General features: G+C 39.3%; 1 protein-coding gene across 1 annotated transcript in view; it reads left to right on the top strand.

Annotated features, from left to right (window-relative positions):
* Nucleotides 1–23,939, top strand: part of ASPH (aspartate beta-hydroxylase) — a 166,209-nt gene that overhangs the window by 19,581 nt on the left and 122,689 nt on the right. The window contains exons 2-3 of the mRNA XM_079796054.1: nucleotides 14,443–14,592; nucleotides 17,998–18,066. Of these exons, the coding sequence (XP_079652180.1) occupies nucleotides 14,443–14,592; nucleotides 17,998–18,066 (219 nt within the window). The remainder of the gene's footprint in view (nucleotides 1–14,442; nucleotides 14,593–17,997; nucleotides 18,067–23,939) is intronic.

Genomic DNA, 23,939 nt, shown 5'->3' with positions numbered 1-23,939 from the left:
GTGGCGATTATATTCCACGCAGTTGAATTTGAGGGGAAATAATTGGCTTAGAACATTTTTGTGAGTCATCAGAGCTAATGAAAATATTTCTTAAACTGGGTTTTCCTCTCTGTGACACCTATACTAACCCTCATTTAGTTGACCCACTGGCCTTTGATTTTTCGACCTTCCTTTTCAATGGCACAGGGTTTGAGACAGAAACAGGCTTCTGTCGATGATAGTGCATCACAGATCCATCGACTGTGTGTCAATGCTGAAATAGATGTCACATCTCAGCATGGGAAGCACAGAAACCCTGTTAAGGTTAAAGTGACATTTTCCAATTTGGTGATATATTCAAAACTATATAATTAATATATAGACATCATTAAAATTAAAAACTTTTACCCGTCAAAAGATGCTTTAAGAAAATGAATAGGGAAGGCCTAGCCTGGGAGGAAATGTCCCACTTTGGGAAAAGGTCTGGCAGTTTCTTAGAATATGAAGTATACATTTGCCCTGTGCCCTAGCAATTTCACGCCTAGGTATTTCCCCAAGAGAAATGCAAGCACATATTCCTAATATGCCTGCACTACTCTTGTACAAGAAGATTCCTAGCAGCTTTATTTGCAATGGTCTAAAATGGGAAGGAGTCCAGGTTTCTACTAATACGAAAATGAATACATTCTGATATACTCTGGTATATTCCTACAATGGAACACTACACAGCAACAGAAAAGAATGAACTACTATACAGTACGCGGCTCTCAGGAGCATAAAACTGAGGGAGAGAAGTCTTACACAAACAAGCACGTATTATGTGATGCCCTTTTTATGAAATTTCAAGAACAGGCAGAACTAACCTACAGTGAAGAAAAAGCAGAACAGTGGGGCTGCCTCCGGGTTGGGGCTGGTGTGGAATGTGACTGGGAAGGGATATGAGAGAACTTGGGGGTGTTCGTATGCTATGTCCTGATAGAGATTTGGGTTTCATGGTATATATTTTTGTTAAAACTCAGGGAATGAGCCCTGAAAAGTAGAGCATTTCATTCTATGGAAATTTTACATAAAAACTGACAAGGAAAAATTGAACTGTAGTTTATGATATAGAAGCTGAAGTATTTAGGGGAAGTGAACCAATGTCCATGATTTATTTTGAAATGCATTATGCATATAAGATGGGTTAAATGGATGGATAGAGAAGAATGAATAGACAGGCCATACGCTTTACAATAAAATGTTAATGGCAGAATGTAAGTGATAAGTATACGGGTATTCTCTATAAAATTCTTTCAGCTTTGTTGTGTATTTGGAAATTTTTATAATAGAATATTAGAAAAATACTCATTATTTGTTTGAATCATATGAAATAGCCACTTTTGTTGGCCAAAATGGTCCAGTACAATTTTTATGGTCCACTCACATTCCGTAGCTGTTTTATGTAGCAGCCTGTATCTGACAGGGTCTTAACATGAAGCTGCATTTTCCTCCAGTCATTGTGCTTCGTTGGACTAGAGCAATCTGTGGGTGGTAGAGACCCTTGACCATCTATCTCTGTGGCAGATTCCTAACATCCTAGTCACTCTCCGTTCCTGAAAGTCTGTCTAGTTTAACTCTGGTCTCATTGTCATTGCAGAACTTTTGTCTCCCAGCCAGGCAGGAGGCCTGAGGTGGGGAAGGGCAGTTGTGCTCCGCTCAGGGTCTGTTTGGGACAGTGTCCGCCTGGCCTCTTCTAGGCTCTGTCTAGCTTGTCAAGAGTGCTGGCAGGGAGACGGAGGGGGGGTGTGTGGCGGGAGGGGCGGGGAGGAGGAGGGGAGGGAACAGCCTCTGTCACCTCACAGGCTCCTGTCAGAGTCTCCTCTTCTGCTGCTGGATAACTGTCCATGGTTGCCACCAAGTGACGGGCACCCACATGCTTCCTCTGAGTTCTCTGGAGGCCTGACAAGGACCGTCCCCGGGGCTTACCACTCCTTCCAGCCCTCCTGGGCATCGACTCCGGGTGGATACCCCACTGTCTCCTGGGAGCCCCTTGCCTGACAGTCAACCCTTTTGAGTGAGATGCTGACAGGAGGGTGCAAACCCCAGCACCCCGTCCATGGCAAGCTGACATCCCACCAGGCGTGCATGCTGCTTGGCAGCTGGCGCCCTCTCACTGCAGCCATCGCTCCCCGGTTCTCTTGGCTCCTGCTCTGAGCAGCATGGCTGACCTTCAGTCTTCAGTTCCTGCAGAGACTGGAACCCACAGCAGCCTGTCCCAAAGCCTTATCATTAATCCCATGGTTCAGTCTGTTCCGAGAGGTGGGAGTTTGAGAAAGGAGGATGAGCCCCAGGTTTTTGGCTGAAACAGCTGTCTTGATGAAAGTGCTCCTGAGATTTAGAAACAGGAGAGACGAGAAGGATCATGGGTTCGTTTGTGGATAGGCTGAGTTTGGGATTTCCTTAAGTCATTCAAGTGGGGTATTGAGCAGGCAAATATGTGGGTTTGACACTCAAAGGACATGAAACTATAAGCCGTATAGAAGGTACCTGAGGTCAGCTAGGGAGATGGCATAGGACCATGGCTTATGGAATTTCCATCTTTACTAATTAATTAGAGGAGAATGAGCTAGCATAGGAGATTGAAAATTAGACAGTCCAGAAAGGTAGGCAGCATACCAGGTAATTCTGAAGTAATGCAAGTCAAGAGGAGAGAGAGAATGTTTTAGAAGGAGGGAGAATTCTCCTGAGAGGACAAGTAAGATGAGTACTGAAATTTCCGTTGGCTTTAATGACATGGAAGTCATCAGTGTGACATTTGAGCTGCTCCTACCCTGGAGCCCTGTGCGGGAGCCAGATTGCAACCTACAGGCTGTAAGGAGTGAATGGGCACTTAGAAAACTAGAGCAGTGAACTAACTGCTTTACTGAGAATTTCATCTGTGATGGGAAGGAGAGAGACGAAGCAGAGGCTAGCCACGGGGTAGAGGGGAAGGCAGCGGCCGGTGGGTGGTATCCAAGAGGGAAAGGATGGAGAGGGTAAGGAAGCTGGGGGGGGGGGGGGGAGGTTAATTGGGAGGGAAGCAGAGAGTGAATGCAGGTGAGTCCAGCCTGTGTGGTTGCAGTCCCCAGGCAAGACGCTGCTGATGGTTCTGCCTTCTCTGTGAAGTAAGAGGCGATGGCATATTTTGAGTATGAGCAGATAGAATCACGTAGCAGCAAAGAAGTTCAAAACAGTCAGTGTGGATACTAGGAAAGTGAGATTTCTAGAGATGTGTGGTCAGATTGACAGGTAGCCCTGCGGGCTGGTTGCGGTTGCTCCCCTGCGTCCTGAGCCTGATTTCATTGGGTGTGGCAGCTTCCTGTACAGTCATGGAGATGGTGAGTCATTGTGTTCATCCGGGAGGCAATTACAGCAGATTGATGCAGTGAAAGGACAGAGGAGGAGGGCGTTGGTGCGTCGGGGAGTGGCTTCACTGATGGACAGTGGATTCTTAAACTGGATTAGATGCATGTGGAGATAGTGTTCCCCAGCTGGGGGGTGTAAACATGTGTCGGACAATGTCTGCAGAGTTGCCTTTTGTTACTTCTGTAATACTGGCTATTTAATATTAGGTTTGGAATGGTTAAACTGGCCCATGTGCTTTGGAGATGAAAAGTTTGTTTATGTTTTAAATACCTGTGTTTTGGGTATCTCATGATATCCTGTAGCCCTTATATGGACCCAAACAAGCTGAGTTTTCTTAGCAAAGTTGCAGAATCCGTTAGGATGGTTAAGCCAGGAGGATAGTTACTGAGATATTTCAATAAGAATGAAGATGTGATTAGGAAGGTGAATCGGGTGGGGTTTATAGCAAGATCCATGGTAAGATTTACCATAAGAATGAGTGCTGGGTACAGAGTGGAAGGGAACAAAGCTAGTGGGGGTGAAATATGAAGGAAAGAGGACCTGTCATGTTGGCCACATGCGGTTATGGTGGGAATTGAGGTGAAGAAGACTTTGCTGGGGGAGGGGGAAGGGCCGTCACTGGAGGTGGTGGATGACCGTGATGAGGCAGGTTGGGGTAGTATAATTGGATGGTATGGACTTCAGAGGAACAGGTTATTATTTTTGTGTGTGTGTTTCCCTTTTTTTAAGTGGTAAGGAAATGGTGGTCTGGGAATTAGTAGAAGTAAGAGCTCCTTTCTCTTCCTCCAGACCCAGAGCATTAAGGATGCCTAGTGCAGCAGTGCAGTGATTCTCTTTATGTGTGGTCCCCAGGACCTGCAGCATCACATCACCCAGGAACTTATTAGCAATGCAAATTCTCAGCCCCATCCAGACCTACAGAGTCAGAAACTCTGGGCTGGGCCAGCGGTGTGTTTGGCAAGCCTCCAGGTGACAGGTGAACCACTGCTGTCAGGTGGCTGGTTGGTGAGGGGAGGGAGGTAGTCAGTGCTGGTCCGTGAGAGGTAGGATGGATTCTCACCTGGTAGGTTTTGGAGGAAGGTAGAGCCCAGGACTCAGTGGACATAGGTCTTGGCTCTCCTGGCCTCCAGTGGTGTCAGGCTGATAATAATAGCCTCAGAGCACACATTAGACATTTGGTCTTTGCTTGGACCTAGGAGTTGCTATTAGTCCCAACAGCTTTGTGTGTGTGTGTGTGTGTGTGTGTGTGTGTGTGTGTGTGTGTGTTTTGCGTGGAGGCTGTGTGGCTAAAGAAGGAATGGGATAGCCCACTATGTCCCAGGGTATGTTCTACTTATGGCAGAATAGAAGACCGTAAGAGGCCATGCCTAATAAAGCAACTATCACCTCCAACCTGCTTCTGAGGCCTGAAACATGTCATACAGCTGAGCTGTAAGTCAGCGGAGCAAGATATATATTCTGTTTTCTTTACTGTCCTGCACAGTCACATGCCAAAGGACATGAAGAATTGAGACGTGAAGTTGATTAGATCACAGCCTTCCTTGTTGATCACCATTATTCACCCCCACATATAAAATATATTCACCTCCATGCTAAGACTCCCCAAAGCCTCGTCTAATCCCAATATCAGGCTCAAAGTCCTGAATCTTATTATTAACATCAGTTCCAAAGGCAACTCTTAGTTTGGAGACTTGACAAACTAAAAAGACAAGTTGTCTGCCCATCCCCTGTGCTCATACATGCACCCCTACATACCTAACGTACACTGGTGGGCGAGGGAGAAGTTAAGTGCCAAAACATTAGGCAGAACAAGAACGGGAGGCACATAAGTCACTAACCCACTGTAATTCTGAAATCCTGTGGGGAAATGTTGCCAGGTCCTAGATAAGGGAGTGTTCCTTGACTGGGTCCAGTTCTGTGCCCTCGAGCAGCCACCAGCACAGTGTTCTCCATTGCTCTTAGCTCTCTACCTGCCAGGAGGCCCTTTCTTTTTTGTTATCATCTTTCATGGTTACATCTGAAGAAGGTTGTGGTATATATGTCCTTCCTGGTGGCTGAGCAACCTTCTCTGTGTGATTCCTGCCTATCCCAACAGCTTTTAATGGAAAATAGTTAAGTTGTCTTTGCTAGGGTTTTTTTTTTTTAAATATTTTTATTGATTTTCCACAGAGAGGAAGGGAGAGGGATAGAGAGCTAGAAACATCGATGAGAGAGAAACATCGACCAGCTGCCTCCTGCACACCCCCCACCAGGGATGTGCCCGCAACCAATGTACATGCCCTTGACCGGAATCGAACCTGGGACCTTTCAGTCCGCAGACCGACGCTCTATCCACTGAGCCAAACCGGTTTCGGCTTTGCTAGGGTTTTTAAGACATGGTTTGCTCCATCCACATTAAATTATTTTTGAACTGCATAAGCATTTCCCTTTCTAAAAAACGACTTGACATTATAAGATATACGTAGTTACTTGGAATTCAGAATTCCTTTTTCCTTAAAGAAGTGTTGTGATAGATTAAATGTTACTTCAGAGACGTCCTAATCACCCTATGTAGAATGATCGGTTTGCCATTATGTGAAACCGAGGAATGAAGACATCTTATTGAAATAACTGTACTAACCTGTTACAGAAGACGAAGGAAACGGTTAACTTTAGGACGTGTGGATATGTATGAGGAAGATTTGTCGAGGAGGAGTAATGGGAGCTTTGTTGAAGAAGACTCAGGGGTGAGGTACATCCAAATTTAAAAGCTGTGATTCTTGTCTCTGGTCAGCATTTGGCCACAGACCTGTAACTTAGAATGCAGCTGGCCTTGGACGGGCCTGTAAAGGGAGAGGAGAAACCCTAGCAGCTCTGGCAATCTTGGTGGCAGGTTAGGCTCAGGAAGAGAGCTGGGAATTGGAGGTGGGGAGGCCATGCACTAATTCTGACCCAGTCAACACAAATGTGTTGCATGGGTGACTTCTATAAATACTGTATGCCTAGTTTGTGCCAAGACATGTTTTACAGGCAAGGAAATCGAGGCCCAAAGGTTTGATGGCTTTCCTCAAATCGAAGCTGATAAAGAAGCTGTGTTTTGGGTATCTCATGATATCCTGTAGCCCTTCTATGGACCCAAACAAGCTGAGTTTTCCTAGCAAAGTTGCAGAATCCGTTAGGATGGTTAAGCCAGGAGGATAGTTACTGAGGTATTTCAATAAGAATGAAGATGTGATTAGGAAGGTGAATCGGGTGGGGTTTATAGCAAGATCCATGGTAAGATACCATGGAGTGTTGGGTACCAAGTGAAGGGGAATTGAGTTCTGGGTCTTTTGAGTGTGAAATGCGCCACCCACCATGCGAGTATAGTGGCTTGGTTTCCAGGGGTGCCAAGGAAGGGTCTCTTAACACCCTCACACACTCTCTGAAAACAACAGAACCAAAGGAAGCTTCGGAAATATTTGTTGAATGAAATTGTATGACGGTGGGTCATCTTAAACCCCTTTCAAAAAAACAATATTATCTTTCAGCGTTTTAGCAAGCACTAACTTTTAGCGGGACAGATCTTTGAGGGAAGGAATGGTGGGCGGCAGACAACTAAGACACTCATCAGCTGTGCATAGTTGGCCCCGGTGCCGTTGTCACCTCCTCTTCAGAGCATATGCATATATATATATTCAATTTGCATGTGAAACATTCGATGTGACTGAGAAAATGAAAGACTCGTAAACAACTTTGAAAAGGTTGCCGCCTTGCTCTGGATACTATCTGTGCTAAATTAATTTAGTATACTAATCAGAACTCTGGTGAGTTCTGTGAACTGCTCATCTTAGATCAGTGAATAAATGGTACTAAAATTGGGCTGGTTTCATCTCCCAGGAGAGAATATTTGGAGAATGGGGTTGGAGGAAAGTAGAACAAAATCAGAGTGCGGTTGTCACTGTCTTTCTAGGTCCTTCTCTGAGATAGTTTCTTAGATCAGTACTCTTACTGCTAAAGAGCTCCTTCCTTCCCTGCTCCCTCCCTCCCAGCCTTCCTGCCATTTCCCCCTCCTCCTTCACTTCCCCTCCCTTCCTTTCCTTGTGCCTTTCTTCCCAGCTCTCTCGTTCCTTATCCTCCTTATCCGGTAAAACCATTTTTTATTGTTGCTTCACTTTGGCTGTTGGAGGCATTAGTCTTGGGATGGTAATGCCTGTGAATCAGAATTCTTGAGCATTCATTTCTTTCCATGTAGGGTTCTGTTTCATTCAAACTAAGTAATAGTCTTTTCATGGAAACATTTGATTGGATTCTGAAGGGCCAAATCCAGCTGTTTCTGGGCTTGGGGCCACATTGTAGAGCAAGACTTGTTTCGGTTTTGAATGAGTTGGTCCTTGGGCTCAAAACTATGGAAGACCGATGTCAAGAAAACAAGACGGGCAGCGCGGTTCGTTCTGTTCCATTGGATCCAGCATGCTTGATTTTTTTCTTTAGGGTTTGGAGTAGGAAGATAGGACCCAACGGGAAAGGAATCCCATAAGTGGGAGAAAGGCTGTGGGGTTATTGGGAGTGCCTTTCAGCCTGAGTGGTTAGCAGTATTTGGCCATGAGGAAGAGGCCTCTAAAAATAACTGGTGAGCAGTTTGCAGGCAGGTCCAATTTCAGTCCTCCAGGCCTTGCCCACGGAACTCGGCTGTCCAGAGCTTCAGTGGGGAGGGCCTGCGCGTGCCTGCTACCTGCTGAGGGAGCTTCGGTTTTTGACTTCAGTATATGTCTTACACTCATGGATTGAAAAAACAAAATGGCTGAAGGTAAAGGTGTATTCTTTCTTGTTTGGGTTAAAAGTGGCTTTGGATCCAGATGACAGTTGTCAGCTTCATTGTCGATGTGTGCTGTTAAAATATTTTTGGCTAAGTGCTTCGACTGCATCTTCCACATTTTCTATTTTGAACTCCTGGACTTTTCCCAGGAGTTTAATTTTTTTATGGAATAATCTGTCTTTAATCTGAATATGTTTAGGTGTCTTGACTTAGAATCTATCTTTTAGAATATTGTACTGCTAGAGGCCATATTTATGAACTTCACAAAAATGTACAGGCAGTTTTTCTTAGTTTTAAGAGTTAATTACAGTGAGTTTGAAGAATTGTGTGTAGTAACGCATACAAAATTATAGGAAATTTAAGTTCATCTTGTACTAATGAACACATTTATTTAGTTGGCTCAAGCAGTCTCAGCATATGTGGAAACAACTCATTTTTGTGAAGCAGAGGATTAATGCAAAGAAAAGACACTAGGATTTTATTTTTTTAAATTAAGTCATTAATCTTCTAGTGTTCTTTAATGGTGTGTTGAATTTACATTTTTTTGTATGTGTTTGTTTTTGCTTTACATTTTAAGATAGTCTTCCTATTTAGATTGTCTTCCCATGTAGTGAAAGCAAATAACTTTGTTTCATTTGTTGAAAACTTATTTATGAAAAGAAAAATAGACGTATCAAGACTGCTTCCAACTCTCAGCTGCCTAAGCGGCCCTGGAAGGCTTCTATTATTAGTATAGAGAATATGAGTATCTCTACTTGGAGCACCGTGTGGGATAAATGGTTAGAATGGGTCACTTGACTATTCTAATAAAGTGCCTCATGTAACCATGAGGAAGAATCTGAGGTGTATAGCTGACATTCAGTTCTTTTAGGAGACATTTCCCCTTCTCCACTTCTGACCCACTTTCAACAGTTCTTGGCTCCCAGAGGGTGACATGTTGTAACATGAAAAAATAAATGATCAGTTTGATGAATTGCTTGACAGTTTTATGGGGTGTGTGTGTGTGTGTTTAACTTTAAATGTGTGGAGTTTATGAAAAATACAAAATTGCCTGCATAATGCTAGTAAACTTGTAAATGGTGGGTTGGTAATTCAGTTAGTAGTAGTCCAGCTAAGTAGTTCTTTCCTCAACCAAGTAAATAAAATGACCTGTTGTCCTTAGCCCACTCTTCCTTTCCATGGTCATTTTCTGTGTTGGGTAGTATGTGAGGACATTTTCTCTGATTTGGAGGTCATGTACTTTTAGATGGCTCAACATGGGAAAAAAATGAATCACATAGTCCTTGTCATATTCTTAAGTCCCATTAAAAAACCCTTTTGACTAATTCTTGGGACCACAGGTTGAATATGGAGCCAGAAAATGAAATGAAAACCTTTAGATTTATTCTGATTTGAGAAAATAGGGACAGCTACTTGATGTTCTTCTAGAATACCTTTGGACCAACATCTGGTTTCAGGTTTGCTTATGGAGGGCTAACCCACTTGAAGGGTTTTTCTTACTATGCTTTTTTCAGTTTAATTGGGAAGAAACTGATCTGTCCTTTGGGACGATGCATGCCATATTTACAGAGTGACTTATCAGGAGAGTATTATTTAGGATCAAGTAAAAGTCCCCTCAAAAAAGATGTCTTAGGATAAATGGTTAGAATGGGTCTCAGGAAAGATCCCTTTCTATAATTTACTGTTTTGTTCCTTTATGGAATTCATAATAACAGTAATAAGATTAATAATAATAGAGTAAAACCTCAATTATTAGACATTATAAAGAAATGGATAAAATATTGCTACTAATTTCAGGTTCTAAGCAACATTAAATCTTTCAAAGTGATAAATATGTTTAATAAAAATATATTGAATGAAAACCTAAGATTTATTATACATTTCTTGCATTCTTAAACAGTTTAAGATGTTTTAATGAGAAAATCAATACGAAGGGCATTTTACCTTGTACTAAAGATTATTTTAAGACGGCTCAGGTTTGCCTACAAGCATCAATCATAAATGGCCTCCTGCCACTGTTCCTTCAAGCTCCCGGTCCACTCTGGCTGCTGGAATCATGCCTTTTATAGGCCTTCCCTCCCTGGGCACCTTGTTGCTTTAACTCATTTGGGTTAGGTTGTCTTTAGTTTTGTGCCATGAGTTAGTAGGACACTTGATTGAAGTTGTTAGGATCGTGTTTAAAACAAATGTAAATAGACTTTAGGTTAAGGCATGTTCTTTAGGGTTTGGCTTTCTTGCTCCTCCCCCTCCCAATGCCTTCTGGTCCATGCGTTTATGTAATTAATTTTGAAAACATTTCTATACAGATGGTGTTGCAGGTCAAACGCTTCAATGAATATTACTGAATTAACTTGGATAAATGATATTTTCCTTTTGAAAAATCTCAGAACCTTTCCTCCTGCATTTCTGCCTCAAGAAAGAGATAGAAATGGAGAAAGAATTGAAGTTTGAAATCTAATTATTTTGTTTTGCTAGCTATTTTATTATAAGCTTCTTTTAAATAATATAATCTTTTCTTTTTGAGGGTGCTATCTTTTAAAAATATTTATTAAATTTTTTTATTAAAAGTATAGTAGACAGCCGAAACCGGTTTGGCTCAGTGGATAGAGCGTCAGCCTGCGGACTCAAGGGTCCCAGGTTCGATTCCGGTCAAGGGCATGTACCTTGGTTGCGGGCACATCCCCAGTAGGGGGTGTGCAAGAGGCAGCTGATCGATGTTTCTCTCGCATCGATGTTTCTAACTTTCTATCTCTCTCTCTTCCTCTCTGTAAAAAAATCAATAAAATATATTTAAAAAATAAATAAATAAATATATAAATAAATAAAAATAAAAGTATAGTAGACATACAATGCTATCTGAGTTTCAGGAGCATGCCAGTTATTCAACATTTATAAATGTCACCACAATAAATCTAATAACCATCTGTCACTGTGCAAGGTTATTATACTACTGATTATATTATTTATGCTGAATATTACATATCTGTGACTCGCTCTTATTTTATAATTGGAAATTTGTACCTCTTATTTTTCTTCACCTTTTCCACCAATCATCCCACCTCTCTCTCCTCTATAAATAACATCATATTGAGTATACTTTAATCTAGGTACACTTAATTAAATAAAAATTAATTATCGAGTAAAAATTGTATCATGTCTGACACATATGCTGAATAAATATGTTAACTGAAGGAATGAAAGGATGAACTGTATCTATTCAGTCTTATTGTTTTCTAGTTAATTAGTTAACAACAAAGACACTGGTGTCAATTACAAAATGTCCAAGAGGAGATAGGACAAGGACCCAGTTTTCCTGCAATTTTTGCACTCATTTTAAACAGAAAATTTAAATTTGGTTCTTAGAGGCAATAAGTAGTCAAGGGAGGAACATTCTTAGTCATCATAATTCTCTTACAGTCTATTATAGTTCCATATTGGGGAGTAAATGAACATCCTGAAATGCATTATTGTTATTCTAGTGAGTATTCTATACAAATGGGTATGTGTGCATATATGTATGTGTTACATAGAAGTAAGGGTTTTCATACAGTATTAAAAGTCTTCCTGTGCACAGGTGTTTAATAAACACACACAACACTGCTCCTCCGCCCCATGAAGCTACTCTCTTTCTCCCTTTTTTAAAAATGTAGTGGTGCTTTATTTTATGTTGTTCTTATCGTGTCTGTGCTTAAGACACAAAAATATTTTAAAAATCATCATTTCCCCACCATTGTAGAAATTTTCACCCAGTGTCCCCCCTCCAAGGGCGATGTTCAGGGAGTGCAAGGGAAGCCTGTTTTAAGTGGACTTAATGTGTAACTTTGTGATCTGTGCCCAGCAAGTATTTTTAATGTACAAATCATGTGTTTTTTATATATAACCAGCTTTTAGGAGACTTTTGATAGATCATGTTACACAGAAATTAGATGGCCTTAGGTTTTTTGGGTACGTATACTCTTGTGGATTCACCACACAATTATTTATAAATCTGGCCCTTTTTGATGGGTCTGTTAGTATTTAAAGAACATTAGGAAAGGATTTTGACTTTTTCTTTCAGAATGAAATTTATCTTATTTGGTCATCATACCTTTATATACTTAAGTATAGATAAAGATATGTATGTTTGAGTGTGTACACACACATGCATACTTTCTCTCAGATTGACTTAGTCTGTACGGCACCTTTTAAAAGTTGATCTGTTGGTTAGTTTTAAAAATGCACATATCTTTTAAACAAGAAGAATTTCAGTTTATTTTTTCTTCCAGAAGAATTGGCAGTAGATTGATTTGAGCCGCTGGAAAACTACTCCCGGTATTTGGTCCTTAGCACTGGCTTTAGGTGTCAGAAAGCAGGTTCTAGATGAGAACTTGTCAAGTTTTTGGAAGTCATGTGATTCGGTCCACTCAGCGTGGATCAAGGAACTCAGGACCAATGAAGTCGGCGTTTGTTCCTCGCTCTACCTATCCTGTGCTGGTGACTTTGGGTGAATCCTTTCACCTTTTCTCTATAAAACAGAGATCCTCACTCCTGTCCTTCCGGGGGACAGTTGGTAGTGTTTGGGCGTGTTTTTGTCATAATCACTGGAAGCTGCTTCCCTTTGGACCAGCAGACACTAGGGATGCCATGTGCTCTGCAGCGTGAGAAACAGCCCCACAGGGTGCAGAGGGGTCCTGTGTACACACCCAGGAGTGCCCTCTAGAGAGACACTGACAAGATGGTGGTGAGACCCCCACGCAGCCATGCCCGGGGAAGCACACTGAAGAGCTGACACCTGCTCACAAGGAGGAGATGGTGTCCCACTTTCTTCCCTGGTTGATAAACTTCTCCTTGGCTCGCAGGGCGTTTTAGGATAGGACCTATCCTTTTAATGTCATTGTAACATCCTACCTTATAATAGACAAATATGCAAATTGACCACACCTTCGCTATGCCCAAGCCACGCCCACCAACCAATCAGGACGAGTATGCAAATTACCCCAACAAAGATGGTGGCTAATTTGCATATCAAGACAGCTTAGAAAGAAGCCAAGAGATGCTGAAGGGAGCAAAGCTGCGGAGAAGCAAGCAAGCTGGGGGGAGGAGAAGGGAGGAGCGGAGGCGGGGCCGGGGGAGAAGGAAGGAGAGCGGGGTGGGCTGGCGGAGAAGGTGGGCCGGGGGACAAGGGAGGAGCGGAGGTGGGGCCGGGGGAGAAGGAAGGAGAGCGGGGCAGGCTGGCGGAGAAGGCGTCCGGGGGACAAGGGAGGAGCAGAGGCGGGGCGGGGTAGAGTGCAGCAGGAAACCCTATTGCAGGATTTTTCCTGCAACGGGAACGCTAGTTTACATAATATTTACCATACGTGCTCCTTCCAAAGAGAAACTTGAATATTATGGTCTTCCCTTTTAAGGATGGTTCTAACTGTTTTCTATTAATATCACTTGACTTTTATTGTTTTTGTTTATTTTTGGCTGCAAGAAGAATAGTTCCAGGGGGATAAAAGGTATACTAAACATGTCAAATGTGACAAATGACACTTTTGGGGGACGGCAGTTTACAAAGCTGTTTCCTGCATTGAGACCAGTTGTGAATGAGCCCCTTCCTGTTTCCGAAGATCCCAGGGTCTCGGAAGCAAGAGGGCTGGATTGTACTGTTTTGCTTCTCTTCTTCCCTGATCTCGGTTCCTGTCAATTGTTTCCTTCCTCCTTCTGTCCCTCTTTGGCTAAGAATGGAGAGTGGTTCTGGGGAGAGATATTTCCTGTGACAGTTGCCAGAGATTTTTTATTGTATCTTTATTATTTTTTTTAATTTAAATGCTTTATTGTTTAAAGTATTACATAAGTCTCCTTTTTCCCCCATTGACCTCCCCCTGGCCGCCCCCCTCTCCCCAGTTTTTAAGATTGTACAGAAATTAAAAGGGGCAGAAGAGGATTTGGTACATTTCTCTACGATTTCATTAAATTGTTGATAATGCTGTGAGCTTTGAAGGAGGTAATATTTAGGTAGTTTGGATAAAAAATTTGGAAGGAATAGACATATTATATGATACTTTATTTTTTAAAATAGCCCATTCGTCATTTATTTCTTTCATTACTTAGAAGCTAGGGCTTTGCATATGTGGTGTGGAGTCTAAGCAGAATCTTTAATTTCCAAAATTTTTATTTTGTGTAATATGTTTGGAGAATTTAAGTTGAAACTAGTTTTGAAATGAAATGACTAGGAAATTGTTAGTACTTGAAATTACTGGAGACATAACTCAGTGAAAAGAGGTGTTTGATTAAGTGTTTTCTTACATAATGACATTGTCCATCATTTCATTCTTAAACAGACACAAAGCACGGAGGACACAAGAATGGAAGGAAAGGAGTGCTTTCCGGAAGTTCATTCTTCACTTGGTTTATGGTCATTGCACTGCTGGGGGTCTGGACATCCGTCGCTGTCATCTGGTTTGAACTTGTTGATTATGAGGAAGTTTTAGGTAAGAATTTTGATATCATTTCTTATGTGAATTTGTCAGAGTGTAAATGACATCCCTTAGTCATTGTAAAGATTTATCAGCTTCTTTTCCCAATGTTAATTTCTGTAGCCTTTCCGTTCTCAGTAGAAAAAAGGATGTTATCAGGTTACCTTGGAAACTGGCTTTTCAGCTTCTTTGAACATGATCTATAGTTTTAAAAAAAGGCTTTAGATTGTACATATATCACATAGGAAAGTCTTATCCAACAGTAGGTACTCTCACTACAAGCAGTACTCTATAATTTCTATTCTATTTTGTTATATTATGAATTTTAAAAATACTGGTATGAGCCACTGAATTTACTTAAGGATCCATTAATGGATCATAAACATATAATTCACAAGAACTTGCCTTAGAGAGCATTTGTCTTTGTTGTGGAAGTGTGTGTGTGTGACACACAGCTATGGTCATTGTGCTGTTTTGAGGAAGTTGACATGTTGTTTTTGATAGTTATCCTCCTTCCCTTCCTTTTTCTTTTTCTCCCCCCATAATGACTGCCATTTTTCATGATTGTTTGCATTAATGATTCTTTGTCATTTTGGAGTCATACTTTTTTTTTTTTTTAACCTCACCAAGTCTTTTTATGAAATTTCAGATGAAATTCATGTAACAACATTCAATATCATAAATACTTGAAAATCAACAGTTCACTGACTTTTAATATATTCATCATTTTGTGCTATCCTCATCATTATCTATTTCCAGAATAATTCCATCACCCTCCCCCCCCCCCCCCCCCCCCAAACACCCAATTCCCCACTCCTTTTCTCTCCTGGAAAATGCTAATACACTGTCTGTGTCTGTGGATTTTCCAATTCTGGACAGTTCATATAAATGGAATCATACAGTATGTGGCCTTCTGTGTCTGCCTTTTGCACTTAGCATAATGTCCTCAAGATTTAATACTCCATCTTTATGGCTGAATAATATTCCATTGTATGGATATGCCACATCTTGCTTTTCCATTCATCAGTGATGGACAGTAGAACTGTTTCCACTTTCTGGCTGTTGTGAATAAATGCTCTTCCTCTTTAAATGCTCAGGGAAAGATGTGGATCCTGTCATTGAACAAAATCCACACTTCTCTGTATGCACAGTATTGTGTGGAAAATCCCCTCCCTTTCATAGACCCTCTTGTACTGCTTTACTTATTAGATTATAGCCCTTTATCTGGGGGCTTAAAGGCAAAGAATAACCAAACATTCTTGCATGTAATCTGCCTTTCATTGAAGCAATTTCTGGATGAATTGATGGACTAACAGAAGAAGTATTTTAGTGTACAGACAACCTTCTGTGTAATCTGTGCTTTTGTTGACTTCAGAAAACAAAAGTATTCCAAACTATAATCATATGTTGCTAGAGGAGAGGAAGTCTGTTACAGAAGATGAGATTGCAGATATTTGTACATTGAGCACAAGTAACAATTTCTGTGTTTTTACATGCATGCAGCCAAAGCAAAGGACTTCCGTTATAACTTATCGGAGGTACTTCAAGGTAGGCTATTGGAGATGCATTTTCAGTCCACTTGTGTTGGTCTCTAAAATCTTATCCTTATTCTTCCAATTCAGCTATCACCTGCATCAGAGAATGTAAGTGGTGCCGGGGCTGACCAGCAGACCCTGAGATGAATGGATTACTCCGACACAACATTTGCTGTGAAAGAGAGGGCTAAGGGACTGCCTAGCTAAAGGAACCGGGCAGCCTCGATTGCCTGTCTTGTTAGGCTTTTATTGTAGCAGCAGAATGAGATGAAGTTTATCTTTAAGATACAATCAGTAGGGTTAATTATCTTGGGAGGGCACATGTGTTTGTAGTGTCCTTTAAGCAAGGACACCCAAAGATTTAAGCTTAAGGATTCCAGTAAACACCCAGGGGTCTGCATGTGCACAGACTTGTTTGGAAAGCTCAAGGAATAATTAGGGGCACCACCTTCAACACTCCCCTTAGTCTCCCCTAAGTCAGAATTCCAATAAACAGGGCAGGTGGCCTTTGGCACACTTCGCTTTTCTCAGAATGTCCTCCTTACAACTTTCCAACCAAGTCTCATGTACTCCCCCAACAAAGGACCAGTTTCTCTTTTTAAGGTCGTCAGAAATTAAAATATTTTTCATGTTTCTAATGTTTGAGCTCTGTAGCCTCGACCTGCAGGTCAGTGCTTTCCATTTTCTTAGCTTATAGAATTCATAGCTCTCCTTTATTATACCTGTCATTTTTAATGTGTGTGCTGTCTAAGCCAGACTTTCACATAGCAAGCTTACTCTTTTCCTGAGTAGAACAAGGGCTCTGGGAGGGTAAAGATTAGCCATAGCTGCTCTACTCCAAAAGTTCTGCCTGTTCTTATGCTATGTTTTAATCTACTTTTTCTTAAGGAAGTGGTAACGGTGCTGCCCACTGCTTTTTTAGTGTTCATGCTATATTTGTGAATGTTGTTTAAAATATTGCTGTACATTAATATATCTTTTCATAGCCACTGTCGATTGGTGATTTATCAATCATGTTGATTGTCGGATGCTTTTTAAAGAATTAAATGTATTTGACTCATTTGAAATGGTAATTAAGTATAACAGTGCTCCTAGATGATAAAGCTTTATTGAAGTCTTAAAATGCCTATTTACTGTTCTTGATGAATAAAAGTCTCTGGTAGTATTGTCTTCTCAGATTCTTTGTTTTAAGCCTTTTTTTTTTTTTTTTTTTTGTAGTAGTAGATGGCCAGTGCTAATTAAATTTTTAAGTAGGATAACGGTAAGTTTCTTTGTGATTTTAGGAAGCCGGTTTTATTACATGCTTTATTTTCAGAGGTCTTTTTAAAAAAGATTGATTCATGATATTTCTGTTGTAAGTGATTATAGTAAAATATAAAGTTAATTGTCCTCTTATTTTGAGTACTTATACTCGATGTGAATTACATTTAATCTGTATTTGAGGCTTGGTGTGTGTTCCTTTTGTTTTGAAAATTGATGGTGGAACTTCATAATTTGGGAACATTAAATTTCATGTGATTGTTAGAAATGGATCAATATTATTCCTTATATATGTTGAAATCTTTACCTAAAATATTTGCAGCACTGTAATTTTTAAACATTCTGAGATGATTACATCAGGGTATTGTGAAACCTTTAAGGAATATTATCTCAGTTACATGTTGTAGATTTGTTAGGCAAACATTTCCTGAATCTCTAAGTGAATTGCCCATCATTTTTAGGTAAGATGTTAATGTAGCACTGCTTTTCGGGATAAAAAGAGCAAAGAATTGCATTGATCGGTAACATTGATGGTTGATGTGCAGGAAGGCAATAGTGGTGGTATTACCTTATTAAGATTGTTTTTCCTTTTGTTCCCATATCTATCTTTCTTCCCCTCTTGTAGGAAAACTAGGAGTCTATGATGCTGATGGTGATGGAGATTTTGATGTGGATGATGCCAAAGTTTTATTAGGCAAGTAGACATTTACTTTTTGTTAGTGTTGGTAAAATACTGGGAAGAAAGGAATATTTTTGCCTTGATTATATCTATGTCAATTGTATACATTTTATGGAAGATACTTTCTCTTTTTTTTAAATTTCTTTATTGATTAAGTTATTACATATGTGTCCTTATCCTCCCATTATTTCCCACTTAAATCATGTCTTTCACTGTTGCTGAAATGTTAAAAGGTTTAATTATTTTTTCATGGACTCACATTTTTATTTACTTTTATAAATGGATAGCATAAAGCTCTTATAGATATACTTTTAATAAGTATAACAACTTGATATGTTTTTTTCAGATTTAAAACACTTTATAGTCTGAACTTACCATTTAAATATATAATGTGTTAGTCTGTTTTCAAATATGGTAATTACAGCATTTTTTAGCACCAGTTGATATAATCCACTCCCATTTGAAAATCTAAACTTTTAAAAGATTACATAAATTCATTTTGAAATAAAAAAGTAATAGTAAACATCTTAAAATGTGATGTGCATATTTAAAAAATATGATCTAGTGGTTCTTGGCCAGGTTTCTTTATTTTGGAAGTCTTGAGCCCTTCTTTTTCTATCACCAGAGTTACCTGTCTTTATCATTGACATGTTCTTCTAATAAATAAATATGTGATATTCTCTCATTTGTTTTAAAACGCTGTTTTATTAGAAAGAGTGGTACTGGTTTAATATGCAAATTTCCTATAATCTGGCCTGGGAAATACATATTTTTCTGCTTATTAAGCTGTATCATTTCCTTTCCTTAGACCCAATTTTATATATGTTTCATGGGCATGAAAAAAATGGGAGGATACCACATCTGTAACTAATGAAACTGTTTTCAGTAGATTTATCTTAACTTCCTATAAAACAGTAAGTTCTAAATATGAAAAAAGGGTTTAGTTGTGATTACATGTATTATAACTTCTTAATTTTACTTTACATTTTATTATTGCTCAGGGGGAATTATGTTTGCTACTTAACAGTGGAAGCTCCTATCTATGAAATTTCTCTTCCTGTCTTAACCTTAATGAAATCTTCTATGTAATTCCATCATTACATAGCTAAATTTGAGTTTATATAAATATAATGAGTCTCAGGAGACTAATCCTTGGTATGCAAAATAAATAAAGTTATATGGAATTTAACATGTCAGAATGATGCTGAGTTGCTAAGTGTTATTACTCCATTTTATTACTTTACTTTAAATAATGGATCCTGAATAGTAAAGCTTTTTAATTTTAAAAATAACTTAATGTGGGCCAAGGTGCCTCAATTTTAGAAATATTACTTTTCATGTATATTATATTGATTCTTTTGGCTTTAAATGAGCTATCTGGTCTGTCAGATAGGAAATGTCAGCTATTAGAATTAAATATGTTATTTTTCTATAAAACACTGATTTACAAAGCAAACTTACATTAATAGCTTGATTTTTAGTGTTACATTTAGACTGCAAGGATTTTAAGTAACCATTAACAAGTTAATGAATTGTTAATGAACATTGTCATTTGCAGATAGACATATATGATATGGGCAAATTATAACTTCTGTGTGTGTGTTTTTTTTAACAAGAATTATATATTCGGAGGTGGAACCAAATTTGGTGAATGTGAGTTCATTGGTAATTACACTACTGAGTACACAAAGGTGCAGATAAACCATTTTGCCCTGTAGGTGTACTAATTCGCAGTTGGCTTGTAGCTTCAGGAAAGATAAACAAATCATAGGCGAGCTCTTTGGCTCACTTATGTCCTGTGACCTTATTGCTATGGTGTTTGAATTCTCTGTATGAAATGCAACCTTGACCAGAATTGAATTTTATGACTCAAGTTCTTTCTTAGTTTGTGAGGTTATTATAGTTTAGTTGTGCCCCCCCTCTTACTGGCAGGTGGTTGCAAAGAAAGAACCTGGTGGAATTCTTGGGGTGCAGAGCCATCATTGCTCTGTATGCTTAGGGAGAAGTTACGAGGGTAGCAAATGCAGTGAGCAAAGACCTCAAGAAAAGTCCAACTTCCTGAGAGCATTCTCACTGGAGAGGCAGCTCAAGGGGAAGGGCTCTGGCTTAAGGCGAGGGTGTCCAGGGGAAGGACAGAAGTAGGAAGTTGGAGATTAGGGAAGAGCTTGGCATGGTAGCGGTAGTAATAGCTGAGATAGTTGAACTTTATTAGTCTTGGCATTTATTTCATAAGTATTTCTGTATTCTTAAATCTGCAAATACCTAAATCTTATCAATTGGATAACATTTTGAGTTTTGTTTTTTCTCGTTAAATATAAAGAAAGTGAAATATGTGTGAGTAAATCAAGACCAATAGCCATTGTTCATTTTATTATTTCCTTGTTTCTGGCCATGCCCCTTCCTGCTTTGAAAATATTCTACGCCTGCTCTAGTTTACAGTTTCCGACTCTTGTGGTCAGAATTTTCTAAAATAAAGTATCCTTGATTTTGGTTTGGATAATTGAAAACTATGTTGTTAGGGAAAGTATTCTATGAGAATTTGTTTTCCATACAAAATTGATAGCAATTTGATCCAAGGATTAAGTGATAAGAGTAAATATTCTGAAAGTAATCCCACTGAAGGATTACATCATTGGCCTTCTGTCTTGTGACTCGTGCCTAGCTGGTACCCTATCAGGTATGGTTGGAGTACTAAAGGGAAGCCTTGGTAAACACGTATAGACTGGAAGGGATGCACGAGTGAGCTGAAGAGAGGAAAGAACTGGATAGTGTCCATGCAAAGGCATTCCCACCTGCTCTTTGGTTCGGGCCTGCTCTTGACGGTGAAGGAATTGTATACCCAGAATTTTTTCACTTTCTCTTCAGACGAATACTCTTGTCTTAAGAATCACAGGAAAGTTGCATAGTTGGATAAATAGTTTTGTTTAAATCCCTTTGCATATTTGTTATACAGTTCAGCCTATCATAGTGAAGGGCAGTCAAGGTTTATAGTTTATATTTGATACTTAGAAGGACTTACGTTGGAAAATTGGAGAGAGAAAAAATGTTTATTGTAAACACACAGCTATGGTGCTTTAAGGAAAGAAGAAGCAATGTTAATCGCACAGAGACTTGGGCGGGAATATAGATCGCCTCTGTTCATAGCCCTTGTCAACGGTTAAATTCAGTGAAAAAACATTCTAGGTTTGTCGAAAGTAAACACCAAATGCAATGTGTGGCCCCCTCTTCCCTGAATGCATGAAGAATGGCATGCTATAGTTTTTCTATGGGTTAAAGTGGGGGAAATTCACTCTAATATTTATACTAGTTATCTTATTATTTATTATCCCTTACCTGCCTCTCTTGATTGCTGGTAATTATGTTACATGGACAAATTCTGTTTGTTGAAGCTTGAAATACTAAATTAGCTGGTTATAATTTCACCTCTAAAGTCACAGATATTTACATTTTTTTACAGCCAGAAACCTCCACCATGTGTTGTTTTTTTTCTCTTCTCAAAATTATAGGCCTTGCTATCTAGAGCTTGGCAATATTGGTAACTTTGGAGTAGAGAGACCTTTTCTACCCAATGCCAGTTCTTCACAGACAAAGAACTGGCATTGGCTCCTGGGGACAGAATTTTGGAATGCTCTTATTGTAAGTGATTAGCTAAGGCCATTGATCAAATTTCATATTGGTAGGCAGAGTGAATTATTATTAATAACTAACTTTTATTATTGGCCAAAATTAAAGGACCATGTGTCAGTAGCCAGAGCATTACAGAACTAACATATTTAATAGTGTTAAAAATTAAGTTAATTATCTGAGCTTCTCAAGTAAACTTCAATCCGGAAGGGGAAAGTTTGAGGAAATGAACCTTCCTGTTTTCAATGACTGTTTATGTAAATAAGTAAGTGTATACTCAACTCTCGATAATATCAGGTTGGTAAATGAGCAAATCTGGAGTCTTGCAGTATTTGTCTTTTTACCCTCATACTACTATGATTCACTCTTCCCACTGACAGTAGTCAATGTTGGCTGCTACAATTTTGTGTTTTTCAGCTCTAGATTCTCTGAGTAGAGAAAGGCAAGCCTGATTAGGGGCTGGTAGGAATGGTGAGGATTGGTCAAATTGTGCCTTTCCTTTAGTTCATATGATTGAGAGTTGGTTGTAAGATGTGCATCTTAATCCATTTCTCTTTTTCCAAAATACCCTTTCTGTAAACCTCTGTGACCATGATGCACGTCCTTTTTGAGATCACTCTTCCTGAGTTTCTTTTCCACCTAACTGCTCTCCTTGTTTTCTCTCTCTCTCTCCTCCTTTATTCTTATGTAGGCCTGACCAATGATGGCAGTAATGAAAATATTGATTCTCTTGAGGAAGTCGTTAATATTTTAGCAGAGGAAAGTTCAGATTGGTTTTGTAGTTTCCTCTCATTTCTCTATGATATAATGACTCCTTTTGAAATGCTAGAAGAGGCACAAGAAGAAGGAGAAGAAGAAGAGGAAGAGGAAGAAGAAGAAGAAGGAAAAGGAGTGAAAAAAAAAAGTAAAACCACAGATGGTGTTGATGGTATGTCACAGAAGGAAGGGGTTCAGGGAACGACTTGTATCGTTTTGACTTTATTTAACCAGTAACGTTGATTCAGGGACTGAAGTCATTGGCTTATGAAAACCGGAAGCAGTCTCCTTTTTCTTTCTTTCCTTTGCTCACCCAGGACTTAACGTGCAGTGGGGCAGCTGCGCTCCAACAGTATCAGGCAACTATATCATCTTTTTTTTCCTAGTGCAGCTCCTGCTAGTCCCTTGCTTGGCTTCCCCACTCTAGTGAAGAAATTGGCATTCCTCCTTCTTGTAGTTGTCTACAAAGTGCATTGACAATGATGTTCTTGGTGGTATAATTGGTTTCTGTATTGTTTTGTTTCCACTTATGTATTCACTGAACTAAATTTAAAAAATAGCCAATTGTTTGTGATTAACACTTGATGCTTGTCTTTCTAACATGCTATCAATGAAGATGATTATAATGGACTTGATTATCAGAATATTTCTAGCATGATTCATAAATAAATGCTTCTCTGTTGATCTTTAACATGACTGATGTGTAAAATGATGGTTCTTAAAAACCCTGATTTTTTCAGTTGTAATTGATCTAGGGTAACTGATTTGTCACATAGGTTAATGCCAACTTCAATGTAAAATTCTGTTTCAATGGTGCTTTTAAAATAATTTGAAAATAACCCCATGTTTTGGCCTTAGGCTAGTTAAATTATATATTCAGATAGTAGTATGTCTGACTATTTCTGTGTATGAAAGCAAAATTTATTTTAATCTCATTTCCAAATATACATCTAGAGAAACTAATTTGCATATTTTTAAAAGGCGGTATTTTACACAAGTAGGAAAATGTGAGTATTATCTTAAGTAATATTGTCCATATTAAAATTATTCATTTTATAAGTCTTTTTCCATTTTTTCCTGTATTACTTTATTAATTGGCTATCAACTTTGGCTTAGGTATAATATGAAGTTTTTTGCTTTTCAAATATTCATTTTCATATTTAAGCAAAATTCTTTCAGTAAATGGATTATTCACACACACACCCTTTTTTTTTTTTTTTTCCAGAGGGGACTATGACAAATTTAGTGTCTTTGATAGAAATCATTCTAAAATGATAGCCTGAACGTGAGTCTCAAATTAGAACACAGGAAGCGCAGTAGCCTCCCCATCCGCTCACCACTTGCATGTGTCAGGGAATACTGTCAGTTAGCTGATTTTATATTTTCTTTAAAGAAAGCATTAGTGTACCGTTACTTTTGGAAGTGGATACACAAGTTGGATGTTGACAGTGCTCTCCTAAAACTTAAATGGCTATTGAAACTCTAGTCTGTCTTCCCTAATTCTTCAG

Source organism: Cnephaeus nilssonii, assembly GCF_951640355.1.
Source record: "Cnephaeus nilssonii genome assembly, chromosome: 18".
Classification (NCBI taxonomy): domain Eukaryota; kingdom Metazoa; phylum Chordata; class Mammalia; order Chiroptera; family Vespertilionidae; genus Cnephaeus; species Cnephaeus nilssonii.
The sequence above is the reverse complement of the archived record's forward strand: the minus strand, read 5'-3'. Positions and strand labels throughout refer to the sequence as shown.